The sequence below is a fragment of the Dryobates pubescens genome, chromosome 6, assembly GCF_014839835.1.
Source record: "Dryobates pubescens isolate bDryPub1 chromosome 6, bDryPub1.pri, whole genome shotgun sequence".
Lineage (NCBI taxonomy): Eukaryota > Metazoa > Chordata > Aves > Piciformes > Picidae > Dryobates > Dryobates pubescens.
In genome coordinates this window covers 20,644,122-20,657,871 of record NC_071617.1, presented here as the reverse complement: position 1 = coordinate 20,657,871, position 13,750 = coordinate 20,644,122, and the positions used below count along the sequence as shown (strand labels likewise).

The 13,750-nt window shown below is 42.6% G+C and overlaps 1 protein-coding gene across 1 annotated transcript in view; it reads left to right on the top strand.

The window, feature by feature from the left end:
* Positions 1-13,750, top strand: part of AKAP12 (A-kinase anchoring protein 12) — a 34,324-nt gene that overhangs the window by 1,457 nt on the left and 19,117 nt on the right. The window contains exon 2 of the mRNA XM_054162706.1: positions 8,719-8,911. Coding sequence (XP_054018681.1) covers positions 8,719-8,911 — 193 coding nt within the window. The remainder of the gene's footprint in view (positions 1-8,718; positions 8,912-13,750) is intronic.

Below are 13,750 nucleotides of genomic sequence, written 5' to 3'. Positions count from 1 at the left end.
TCCAAGTTGAATTTCCCATAGTTCCTTGTTGTCATTAGACCTCCTGGTGCATGTTTTGACAGATTCAAAAACCACATTGAGAATGAACTTTAAATTAACTGAGATATATTTTCTTTTTAACCAAATAAGTGTTAGGGATTGGTATTGATTAACAAAATAGTTGGCGGTTACGTTGGCCAATTTTAGAATTCAAAAGCTGAAATTTAGATGCAAATGAATTTATATAGGGCAAACTTTTGGCCACCGTGATAGTGTAAAAATAAAGGTAATATGACATTTGTAGCCACTTTTATCCAGTTAGGGGAACCAAGACCTGAAAAAAAGATAATACTTTAATGCTGTTCTCAAATACAGATTATGATTAATTCTATGCTTTAAGTCTTATACACTTTCAGAAAAATGCTTTCTAATAGATTTTAGATACTTGTATGTAAGTAGAGCTGTTTAAAAGTATGAACGTTCTTTTATCATTTCAGTGCTGTAAGAAGTTGTGTTACTACCATTTTTCCAAAACTGCTATTTCTGCCTTCCATGACAAAACAAAAATAAGTTTTAATGACATTTGGTCTCATATAGTCTGTTCTTACTACAGTACAGCTATTTCATGCACATTTTGGACACAATTTTTTGCTGTTACTCCTTTCAGCCCTTTGGATTTGAAAACTACCAGATCCAGCAATGTCCCTGGAGGAATCTGCCAAAGAACTAATTTGTTTGTCGACGATACAGTGGGGACATTTTGAAGGATGGGCTTCTTCCTTGTGCTTTCCAAATTGAAACACTTACCACAATTCTTTCTTGTAGGAGAAAGACTTTGAAAACTGACTTTAATAGAATCTAACGAGTGCACCTTGGCAAGTCAATCATACAGAAATGGTTTAAGCATCTAGTCTAATATAGGTTATCAAATATCATACCAGTTTTGCTTTTCTGTCACGTGAAATTCTTGAAAATATTTAATCCAGTTGTGGTTTGGATTTTTTTTTCATGACATGGTTTTATCTTATGGAAGATGAAAAACCCCTTTGCCTTCTAGAAAGGGACAAATTTATAGTCTGTATGCTGTATGGTTATTGACGTATGACTCTTTAGCCAGATACCAACTTTTCAGGTGTCCTAGTTAATGGAAGAGAGAATGTTTCAGTGTTTCTCAGTTTTACAGCCTGGGAGATGTGAGAGACGTGTAAAGCACTTGTTTACAGTGGGTGAGATATTTAGGAGCCTTGGGTGTTGGCTTGCAAGCACCGCAGATTAAATATGGGCTCAACAGTTTGGAACCTCAGCTGCTCACCCCATCCTTTCACAAGTTGCTGGTGAACTACAGATGCAGAGTACCCATGTTACTGTGACTTGAAACTGGTATCTGTTGTTTTGTTTTGTTTTAACTATAGCAGACAAAGTTTAAACTCAGACAGTGGAGGAGCTAGCTGCTCTTTATCTTGCATTGCCACCCCTCTGTGGGAAGACCCCTCTGCAGGGAGCATGACAGATCCTGGAGGTACTCACACATTTGCATGCCTGAATTGAACTAACTGAATTTGTGAACCAACACCCAAAGTCCAGTTGAAATCAAGGCACAGGGTGTGGTACCATAGAAGGCTGGTCTATCTGATGCAGTTATCTCCCTGCTGTTTGAGCAGCAATACTCCTTTCCCCCACCTTTTCTTTCTCCCCTATCTCTCTTCCTGGTCATGCCCCAAATGAGCAGTCTCAGGTTGCACTGCATCTGCTCCTCACCTTGTCTAGCTGTAAGCGGTTAAACTCACTAATCCTTCTGGCAACTGGATTTTTTAAATTACACTGTTTTTCTGGGCTAGTATCCTGGTGTATTTAGTGAGTTCATTTGACTCCTGTGATGCCTGTGTGAGACTCAGAGCCAGGACAAGGCAAGTATCTGCAGCAGGATAGGAGGAGAAAAAAACACACCTCCTTGTTCGTGGTAGTCAGCTGGTAGACCCTGTCTGCTTGTGAACCTTTCCCATCAGACTGCCTCGAGTAGTGCAGAGGCCTGAAGCTTGGCCTGAGAAGGATTGAAGAGATTTCGTAGTAGTGCTGGAAGTAGGAACAAGATCTTCTTAGTCTTGCAGAGGAGACCAGACAAACCTTTGGTATCCTGGACCGACAGAAGTTTTGAGCTTTCTGATGGGATGGGTCCTGTGCTTCTGCATCCTCCCTGGGGCACCTGCAGTTTACTGTTTGCTGCTTCTGGCAGTGGGCAAGATTGTTGAAGGAGTAAGTGCTCTAGAAAGCTGTTCAGCTTCTTTGGCAAGGTCATTCTCTGCTAATATAGCAAGATGTGTTGGCTTCTGGGACTTGAACAGCAGAAGCAGCAGGTGCAGGGGAGCAGGCAGGACCTTGTGACCAGGATTGGGCAGGAAGCTGGGTGACACTAACTTGTGAGCTCCCTCTCTGTTCATAGCAGTGACTCTCACTCAACTTCCCTTTGGATGCTGAGCATCACCGAGAGCTGGAAAAAGATGTCAGGATGCTGCCCTCTGCAGCGGTGTCCCCCAATGAGGTGCCATGGGGCAGAAAGCAGCTAGGAGCCATGTGGGTGATGCAAGGAGAGCTGTGTCATCCTACCAGCATCTTGGCTAAAGCATTTGCAATCACTCCATCTCCATAACTTTCATTTTATTTAGAACATCAAGGTAGCAGTTTTAATACAAGTTTCTTTTTGCCTCCCTGCTGAGAAAGCAGAGCTGTGTTGGGGCAGCTACCTGAAATGGCATAGGGAAATTTAAAGAGAGAATCTGGAAAAATACTTGCATACTAATAAGCTATCCCTGCAGCAAAATTTAGGTTTGGCTGAAATTGTCTTTTATGGGAATTGATGGCTCTAAAATGCCACATGCTGAATTCTTGGCTTACTTACATCTAAGGCCCCTCACTCTGGAGCAGTGAGTTGTTCAAACTGTTCTCAGGGTGGTTCCCATTTCTCCATTTCTAAGCAGTAACTTGATTATGCTACCTGCTTTGAAATGAGAGCAAGTGTGTGCTAGACAGTAAATATTTGGAACTGTCTCTTCTAAAGAGGTTGCCAGCTGAGATGTCAAAGTGTCTTATTGTCTGAGTGCCTGACAAATAACAGCTGGGACAGACTTATATCTGCTGTTTAAACAACTGTGTTCTGGTGAGGGAGCTGAGTCAGCCTGAAAATATTACATTAGCGATGGTAAAACTAAGCTTAATCAAGTACCACAGGAAACAGTGTCTCTAAGAGCCTCAGTTTGAGGCACTTGAGATGAATGAGAAGGCTGCAAGGTTCTCTTGGTTCGCTGGAGTCCGATTCCCTCTAAGTACTTTGCTTCCAAGTGGGATGTAGTTTGTGTGTAAGGTTTGGAGGACCACCCACACTTGTGGAGTGGCTGGCAAGAAAGCATTAAAATGCTTAATTTAAAAAAATGCACAGTGGAAATTGGTGTCATGGATCCACCAAATGTGTGAAATAGCCCTCTAATCATATAGGAGATAAGGGGGAGGTGGGAAAGGGAGTGTCAGGGCACTTTGAAAGCCAAGGCAATTAGGTTGTGTTTGATGTGGTGGAGGCTAAAGAGATGAAAAGTGTTGGGTCTTTGAAAATCCTGGTTGGAAATGCAAGCTGTGCTAGCTGTTACTCAAAGGAGAGAAACATGCTTTGTGCTCAGTCCTTATTCTAACTGATCCTTAACATCTGGATAAGTTGTACCTATATGTGAATGCTGAAGTAGTGTCTGAGGACTGCTGAGGACTTCCCGAGACCTGGGAAGGAGCTCAGGTTGGGTCAAGATTAAGGTTTGGACCAGAATGACAGATTAAGAGTAATTCTTTTACAGAATCAATCAGAGATCACAGAGGTGATGTGGTTGATTTTGGTTTAGCCACATGGATTTTAAGTCATTGTCCATAAGGAGGTGTCACAAGGAAGTCAGACAGAGTTAGGACAGAAGAGGTAATGAAAGGCAAGGAGATGGCTTTTGGCTTTGTTTGCAGATGTTACCCAGAAATAAAATACTGAAATTAAGAATGCTGTTGTGTGCCTTATATTTTCTTCACCTGGAATTTGCAATGTCCCACGAATCTCTAAGGCCTTAGCCAATGCAAAACAAGACAAACTGCTGTGAACAAAGATGGAATGACCTAAATTCAGATTTTTTTTCCCTAAATGTTGGATGTTTGAAGATACTTTTAATCAAGCAGCATGTGTTAAGAGTGGACCCCCTGAGCAGATCAGCAGTGCTTCAGACTTTTCCAAAGGTTTAAAATCAAACCAGGAAAAATATTAGAGACCATTATGTTAGTTTGCTCAGTTGTTCAGACAGCTGGATCTGGCTATTTTAGTAATCTAATGTAGAATCAGTGTAGCAGGATTAACAGAATGAGGCAAAATTAACTCTAGTGCATTTGGGCCTGGTGTGAGGAATCCCTGGAATGATTTGAGTCTGGTACAAGGAATGTTGGGAATGGTGGTGATTGCTGGTGGGCGAAGAAGCTGGGAGCTACAAGCCCTCCCCCCCGAATACTGCATGAATGAAGCATGTGCTAATGTACAGTGAGAGATCATGGAGCTGCTGTTCATCCATATTTCATGTAATTCTTTGTGTTGGTTTTCTTTATACATTTTAAACTTCATGTACGTTTGATGAGGTCCAGCAGTTGGACTTAACAATGTGTAGAAAATGGAGAAGAAGCTGCTGTTGGTTAGTGACGTGGGCAACACACCTTGTGCATTTTAGTCTCTTTAGCTGTTTGTCTGCTTTTGCTTCCACCTTTGTGATAGATTTGAGGGATGTATTTTTTTTTTCCCAAACGTTCATGATGTATAGTAGTGACAACAGAAACTGCAGTGTTGTTTCATTGATGGTCCTTTGTTTTGGGAATGAAGAAGCTGAAGGATCAGGGAGCTGGATAACCAGTTCTCTTTGGTTTCTCTTGCATTTATGAGACAACACATTCATAAATTAATTAATAATCAAAGGAGAGCAATGAATGTGTGTTGCAGAAACCAAATAAACCAGCCAACTGTGATGTCTCATTACAAACACACAGAGCTGAATAACAAGATTTCTAATACCAGTAATTTTGTCTAAGGTTTTCCACCCATCTCTCAACTTTACCTTTGTATTTGTCTAAGCTTTGCCATTCTCGACGGAATTCAGAATATATCTCACTAAATTAGATGTAATTGGACTAAACTACAGTTTAGATCTCTTCAGAGAAATGGAGCAGTTAATGTGAATGAAAATTTAAATTAGTTTCTTTTGAAGACTAATGCAGTGGGACAGACTGCACTGACCCTCATAAAGAGGCTGAACAACTTTTTTCAGAACAGAAAACTTTAAGAAAAAACCCCAACATCTAATGATACTCTTGTGTCTTCCTTTGTATTGCGACCCCCCACAAAGACATGTTTTCTCCTCCTTTGCACACATTTTAATTTGCAAAAAAATACTGTTGTTGAATTAGTTTTAATCACTTGGTTATTTAAAGAAGAAGACTGGATTTGAAAAACTTGGTTTTGCCTTCCTATGGCCAAGAGTCACATCAAACTCTTTCCAAAGAGGCTGGGGTAAAAAGGTCCCTATTCTCTGGCACGGCAGGGTTATACTGCAGGTCTGGTCAAATTTTTTGTGCATTTACGTTTTTAGTCAGTTGTGATGTTCTGCTTTCAGAACTGAATTTACATAGGCAGTGAAAAGAGCTGATAATTATACTAGCTCGTAGTAAAAACTTCCTGTAGTCTTACATTTAGTAATCTTTTCACATTTAACTCTGTTCTTCATAGTATCATAGTATCAGTCAGGGTTGGAAGGGACCACAAGGGACCAACCCCCCTGCCATGGGCAGGGACACCCCACACTAGATCAGGCTGGCCAGAGCTTCATCCAGCCTGGTCTTAAACACCTCCAGGGACGGTGCCCCAGCCGCCTCCCTGGACAACCCATTCCAGGGCTTCACCACTCTCATGGTGAAGAACTTCCTCCTCATGTCCAGCCTGAATCTCCCCATCTCCAGCTTCATTCCATTCCCCCTAGTCCTATCACTACCCAATATCCTGAGAAGTCTTCTTGTAGGCCCCCCTTCAGATACTGGAAGGCCACAATAAGGTCACCTTGGAGCCTTTTCTTCTCCAGACTGAACAGCCCCAACTCCTTCAGTCTGTCCTCTCTGGACACGTTCCAGCACGTCCATATCTGTCTTGTAATAGGGGCTCTAGAACTGGACGCAGTACTCCAGGTGGGGTCTCACCAGAGCTGAGTAGAGGGGGAGAATCACCTCCCTTGACCTGCTGACCTCATACTGGAGGTATCAACATTTTACAGATCCAAAGGGTTATCTGCCAGATTCAGTGACTTAAGAATCTTGGTCACAAATCTTTGGGCTGGCATATAGTCACTGTTTTCTTGAATGTATCTTGACTGTACAATAAATTCAGAACAGGGGGAATATTAAGTGTCACCATGGTTAATATTATGTCACAACTGGGGTCTCAATTTAAAAAGGAGACAAGTTATACTACATTAAGGTACCCAGCTGCTTTGTACCCTTGTTCCGTGCAGAGTCGCTCAGGTCTGTATCAGACACTTGGGCAAATAGTAGACTTCTTGTCTATGGATATATGTCTGTACATACAGCTCGAGTTTTAAAATGGTTTGCTGACTGAGAGAAACTTGGAAAAAAAGGCAGGAAATCTTTGAATACAGTAAGGAGTGCTAAGACAGTCAGTGCTGCTGCCCTTCTTGTGACTTCAAATTTGAATTGTTGGTGCTGGTTCTGAGAGTGTCATCCTGAAATATCCATCCATGGATTTATCTTCAGATAGCCAGGTGCCCTTAGAGCCAGCAAAGTTACGGTGGTTGTTCTGCTTGCAGGATTAGCAGTTGTCTTGCAAGAACAAATGAATAAAATTTATTATTTAAAAATATTAATTGTCCTTTAATAAATTAGGATTGGAGAATCTCAAAGCCCTTTAAGAATTAGGTTATTATCTTCTGTGTCTGTTGCTAGTCTTTAACTGGTTACTACCTTTCATTTAATGCTGCATGTAACTGCAAGAAGAGCTTCCCAGAGTTTACATGCCTCTGTTTGGCATGGCATTTGTATTCCTCCTGAGTTCCTGTGCTTTTAGATTTATGAGAAGGATGATGTGAGAAGCAGGAATGTAATCTGAGTGTTGAGCCATTCCTTATTTCTTCTATTTAATATCTGGTCTCAGCATGTGAAAATTCTGAAGCCAAATTATTCCATCTGTGGTATTGGCAGTCAAGCAGAATGGAGTTCTTTTTCGTGAGGTGGATTATGTGGCTGTGAAAGGCGGCTTTGAGGAGCACAGCAACACCAGGTGGAAACAATTTGGCTCAATTAAGGGCTTCTGAACTGAGAACTGGGGACCCAAATGCACACTTTATGCCCATGGAAGTGGGGCTGTGGTGCTTCTCTTGGATCCGGCTTGGCCTGTGAAAAGGGGGTTGAATGGTAAGAGCAAAGTTCTTTGCCCCACACTTTGTGCATTGATTTGAAATTCTGTTGTGGCAGGCTAATTGCTAGTAAAGATGAAAATGGATCTCCCCATTCAGAGGTTTGTTTTAGTGGGTTTTGGAAGAGAATAGTCAGGAAGGTAGCATCTTTCTGATCCCAGTTCAGTGCTTCAAGCTTCTGGATATTACATTACACTGAAAGATGGGAGGTATTTGTGGCTCTTTTGCTTAACTAACATGATTTCAATGGCAGTATTTTGGGAGTACAGCTGAGCAATAAGACAGTGGTATGTAATTAAGGTTTGCTGTTCTACCACTTCAAATGTGCACTTCAAGAACAGATGTTTATGACTTGGTTAATTAGTTGAAATGGGTTCAGTTGGGAGGTAAAACAATCGATCAAAAACCTAGTTAATTTAACAACTAAAAGGCAAGGAAATAATTTTTAATGACCACAACACATCATACTTTTCAAATAAAAATATGCTTCTGAATGTATCTTCTTTGTTACATGGTAAGCCAATAAAATTCTGAAAATAATTAAAATGTATCAAAAGGTGGAAGCTGAAAAAAGATCTTTTTCTTTTTCAATTAGAAAATCTAGACAAAATAATTCTCAAAGAATTGTGAAGCTTTTCCCTCACCCTGTAAGAACAATCTCTGCCTAATAGCTAATGCCCAAAAATTCTAGTTTTAATCCCCATTTCACTGAATTACCTCATGGGATTTACTTACTCTACCTTTCAACCTGAATAGTTCAGTTTCTTTTAGGTATATCTATTTATGGTAACAGGGTAAGCACATCAGCAGAGGAGTGATACCAAAGACAACAATGAATACAATTGTGCCAGACACTTTAAAGAATTAATAACACCTTTTCATCAGCTAGGTTCATGTTATCCTGGGGTTTTTCATGCTAGAGACCAATTGCTAAACGAGGCTATTTGCCATTGTTTGTACCATTTGCTTCTCCCGTGTATTTCATATGGGGGAACAGCAAAATCAATAGTCCCAGATTATGGTTTGCTTGTTTGATTGGTTGGTTTTCTCACAGAAGTACTTCAATATGTTGAAGTAAATTATTTTAAAAAGGAGGAATGCTACACAGAAGAACAGAACTATTTATTTCCCTAAATACTTGCATGTATATATGCAAAAGAATATTCTTTGAGGAAAAAAATGGCCTAATACTCATGTTCTTTTTTCTTCTCCTTCTCTTTTTCCTTCCTTATTTTCCTTCAACCAATACTTGACCATGAAGGTTTTAGATGCAAGTTTACCAGTACCTGATGTTAATGAAGACAATTTGAAGCATGATGCTGCACCACAGGAAACACAACAGCCAGGAGCTGTTACAGCACCTCAGGAGCTGGATGGACAGCAGCCGCAGCCAGAGGTGGCTTCACCCCTTCAAGAATCACCCAGAGAACAAGCAGAGGCTGCTGGAACAAATGGTAGGTAAAAACTGTATTCAGTGGACAGATTATAGAGGTCTGGATGCCAAATCGTGTGATAAGTTGAAATGGGACTTAATTAGGTGCTTCCTAGTGAACAGGTAGCTTTATGCTGCCAATTTCTTGACCACCTGAAGGAAGAACTCGGTTTTCACATACATTAGGAGTTTCTGTCACATAAGCCTGTCTCTTCCTACATAACACAGAAATCATACTATGTTCATTCAGTAGTGATATTAATGATAACAAACTCTTTTGAACTTGCAGGAGGGCCAGGCTACCAAACCATTGGCTCTACCTTGATTAAAGTTCTCTTTCCTAGTGCTTTGAGTCAAATTTGCATTTTGAGCACAAAAACTTTCTTATCAAAGGAACCCTTGTCTGCTTTGCCTGGGAATCTCTTGTCTTGCCACACAGTCAGAAATGTGCTACTGTCTTTCCTGTGCAGCCTGGCAGCCTACCCCTCCTGCCTTCATTAGTCTCTTCTTGCTGCCCTCTTCCCTCTGCTCCCATCCACCGCCACGTGGTGCGAGATCTACTTCAGTGATCGTGCTGTGCACTGACCTTTTTGAGGGTGGTGACAAGAGGAAGGGATAGTTTTCCATCCCTTCTGTCAGGGCAGGCAACTAATGCTGGTATGAGAGGGCAGAGGAGGGATGTAGAATGGGTAGGATAGGGTGCATTCTTCATTGTCAGTCTGCAGAGCAGCTTAAGGCATTTGTGTAGCCCTTAGTATACTTTGGGGTTTGAATTCTAGTAAAGGCAACTCTTTGCCATGTCTTCAAATTAATTGCCATAACATTATTATCCCAATAGAAGGATGTCATAATTTATGCTGAGCTTTTGTGCTCAAAAAGCATGTGGGGTTTGTTTGTTGGGGTTTTTATTTTTGTGGGGTTTTTTTGGTGGTTTTGTTTGGTTGGATTTTGTTTAGTTTTGTTTTTAAATCATATTGGTAGAGGCTTTTGGTTCTTTAAAAATGGTTTATCTTTCACTCATGATAAACTCTTTTAGGTGAATAGGGATGGGGGGAGAGAATACTCATTAAACAGAGTAATGAAAGAAGAGAAAGCACCCGATGATTTCAAGTAGCATCAGCAGCTTTCATGTTGGTATTCAGCTTCTGGATCTGGTAACAAAGAAGGCCTTTTAAAAGGGCATGAATTTCCAGTTAATAGTCAAAGATTACAATTTCTGTTGAACAATTCTGGAGTTTTTCTTCATGCTAGAAAAACAATTTCTACACAACAGTATGGGCCACTTACTTCTTCCACACATTTCTGAATACAACTGAATAATTCTTAAGTTATACAGAAATGGTGTTCCTAGGATGTGTAACGAAGAAGAGTTGAGAAGCTCCCTTTGAATGCAGATAGTTGCATGGGACCAAATGCATGGTGTGTTGTGGCCGTAGGTAGCATTAGGAATTTGTATGTGAGTAGGCTGCCTGCCAAGTCTTTTCTTTCCTTGATAATCATATCTTACGTGTAATGTTGCTGTTATAATTAGGATTTATTTTAGTGTTGTCAGTGGAACCAAGACTACATGGTAACATAATTTATGTGAAATGGAAAACCAGTTAGCTCTCAAAGTTTAAAAATAAATAAATGTAAAAAAGAAAAAGAGTCCTTTGTGGAGGGTAATCAGCATATATTTTCTGGTAAAAATAGCTAAAAACTATATCATCCACAGAGACAAATAATACCCATCTGGTCAAGTATTGAAAAGATAGTTCTTTACTTAAAGACAATACTCAGACATTCATAACTGTTTATATCCACTCCTGTGGACTTTAGCATGCATATGTCTTTAGGTAGATGAATAAAAGAGGGGAAGAGGTATCTCTTAGCTGGCTTGCAGACCAGCAGGAGAGTACCTGAAATGCTTCACTAAGGAATTCCAACCAGTAAGTTAGTTTCAACATGGGCCAAATTTAACTGCCTTTAGATAATGCACCTAGCATAGGGGAACAAACAAGAGGAGCTAGAGACAGAGTTCTGGTAGGATGGCTCCTATGACTGGAGTGTTTGGATGGAGGGTTACAAGCTCTTTAGGAAGAGTCTTTGTCTCTGGACGCTTTAAAGGCCTGTCTGGACGTGTTCTTACATGCTCTGCTTTAGGTAAGCCTGTGGTGGCAGAGGGGTTAGACTCGATGATCTTCACAGGTATCTTCCAGCCTCTGTGATCTGGGGAACTACAGGCTGGTCAGTCTCACTTCAGTATCTGGCAATATCATGGAGCATATCCTCCTGAAAACTCTGCTAAGGCACATAAAAAATGAGGAGGTGATTGGTGGCAGCCATCATGGCATCACCAAGGGCATATTGTGCTTGATAAATTTGGTGGCCTTCTATGATGGGGTAACAGTGTTGAGGGAAAAGAGAGGTGCAAGCTGATGTCTTCTACCTGGACTTGTGCAAAGCATTTGACACTGTGCCCCACAACATACTGGTCTCCAAATTGGTAGGTCTCAATTTTATGGGTGGACCACTCAGTGGGTAAGGAATTGGCTTGATGATGACACTCAAAGAGTAGCAGTCAATGGATTTATGTCTAAGTGGAGACAAGCAACAAGTGGTATTCCTCAGGGGTTGGTAATGGGACTGGTGCTGGTTAACATCTTTGTCAGCAACATGGATTGAGTGGGATTGAGTGAACCAAGTCTGCCAACAGCACAAAACTGTGGTGCAGTGGACATGCTGGAGGGAAGGGATGCCATCCAGAGGGACCTTGACAGGTGGGGCCTATGCCCACCTCATGGAGTTTAACAAGGCTAAGTGCAAGGTCCTGCATGTGAGTTGGGGCAATCCCCAGTACAAATACAGGCTAGGTGGAGAATGGATAGAGAGCAGTCCGGAAAAGGCCTTGCGGGAGCTGGTTGATGAGAAGCTCAACATGAGCTGGCAGTTGCCTCCCTTGACCTGCTGGCCATGCTTTTGATGCAGCCCAGGATATGGTTTGCTTTCTGGGCTGCATCAAAAGTGTGGCCAGCAGGTTGAGGGAGGTGATTCTCTCCCTCTCTCTCATGAGACCCTATGTGGAGTACTGTGTCAGCTCTGGAGCCCCCAGTACAAGAAGACCTGTGACTCTTAACATGGAACTGTTAGAGCGGGTCCAGAGGAGGGACACAAGGATGATCGGAGTGCTGGAGTACGTCTCTTATGAAGAAACACTGAGAGCTGGGGTTAAGCCTGAAAAAGAGAAGGCTCATGGGAAACCTTAGAGCAGCCATCCAGTATTTGAAGGGGGCCTACTGGATAGCTGAAGAGGTGCTTTTTACAAAGGCATGTAGTCATAGGACAAGGTGTAAAGGCTTCAAGCTGGAAAAAGCTAAATTTAGACTAGACATTGTCCCGCATGAGGGTAGAGAGGCACTGGAACAGGTTGCCCAGAGAAGTTGTGAAGTCTCCAACCCTGGAAGTGTTCAGAGCCTTGAGCGACCTAGTCTAGCTGGAAGTGTCCATACCCATGTCAGGGGGATTGGAAGTAGATGATCTTTAAGGTCCCTTCCAACCCGAACCATTCAGTGATTCTATGAAATGTACTTCTTGATGTTCCCCACTCATTCATTATTTCATCTTGTTTGCAAAGTCTATAAAATCAGAAATAAAGCATCATGGCACTGAGCACTGAGGCAACACAGGTAATTGCCTGCAGTAGAGGAATGTTTATGATTGCAGGGGGTTTTGTGTTTGCTGGTTTGTTGTTGTCATGTGAATCTCACATTAAGAAGACCTTTTGAGAGATGGTCTGGACTCATCCAAGTTGCCACTATAGGATTAAATTACCTGGGAAGTAGGTACTGGCAATCTGAGCCACAGATCAAGGCTATGAAAAGTTGGCCCCATTCTCTGTGTACCATCAGAACTTTGGAGATATCCAACATAATCCACAGAAATACTGTAGCTGTAAGAGAAGCTCACCTGTGTCAGATACTAATCCTTGACCTTTTATTTTATCACTGCATCCCTCGTTACTAGCAGCAACAGCTGCTGGGGCGGTGCATTGCTGTACTGCAAGTATCCAGAGTGGTACCTTTCTGAAACCCGTGGAAGCAGAATTTAATACAATGTATAATGCAATTAAGTTGTCGAGAATTCCGATTCAAAAAATCCAAACAAATGATGACACACACCACAGCACCCCCACCCCTCCACCTTAGATGACTGCTAACAGGCAAAGATAAAATCTTTCCACGTGGAGAAACAGAAGCGTTTAATGTGATTTTTGTTTGGGAGGGGTGAACAACTTGGTGCTTTCAACTGGCAGCTGCTGGGGTCTGGTGTGGGTACTTTGTGGCAAAATGCCTCCAGAAGGCATTGCAGAAATGGGAAGAGGCCTGTGGTTTATCTCGCGGCTGTTGCTGGCAGCGCAGCCCGTGCCTCCTCTCTTCGGAGAGGGAGAAGGGTTGAGCGCTCGCGGTGGAAGTTTATGAGCGGGTGCGTGGGGCGTTACGACTGTAGCCGCCGGTAGCGCTGCGATGGGAGGGAGAGGAGCCGCTATGGGCGAAGCTGCGATGGGAGGGAGAGGAGCCGAGATGGGAGAGAGAGGAGCCGCGACAGGAGAAGCCGCGATGGGAGGGAGAGGAGCCGCGATGGGAGGGAGAGGAGCCGCGATGGGAGGAGCCGTGCCTACCCGAGCCGCACAGACCCTCAACAACCAGCAAGGGCGGGGCGATGGCGGTACGGCCACCTCTCCCGTCGAGTCCCAGTGCTCCGCGCCGCTTATGGAGGAGGAGCCTCCGGCCGCCGGGAGAAGGAGGAGGAGGAGGAGGTGGTGGAAGCGTTTCACGATCAGTGTAACTTGGAAAAGGCTGGGAAGCGCGGCGATGACGGGTAA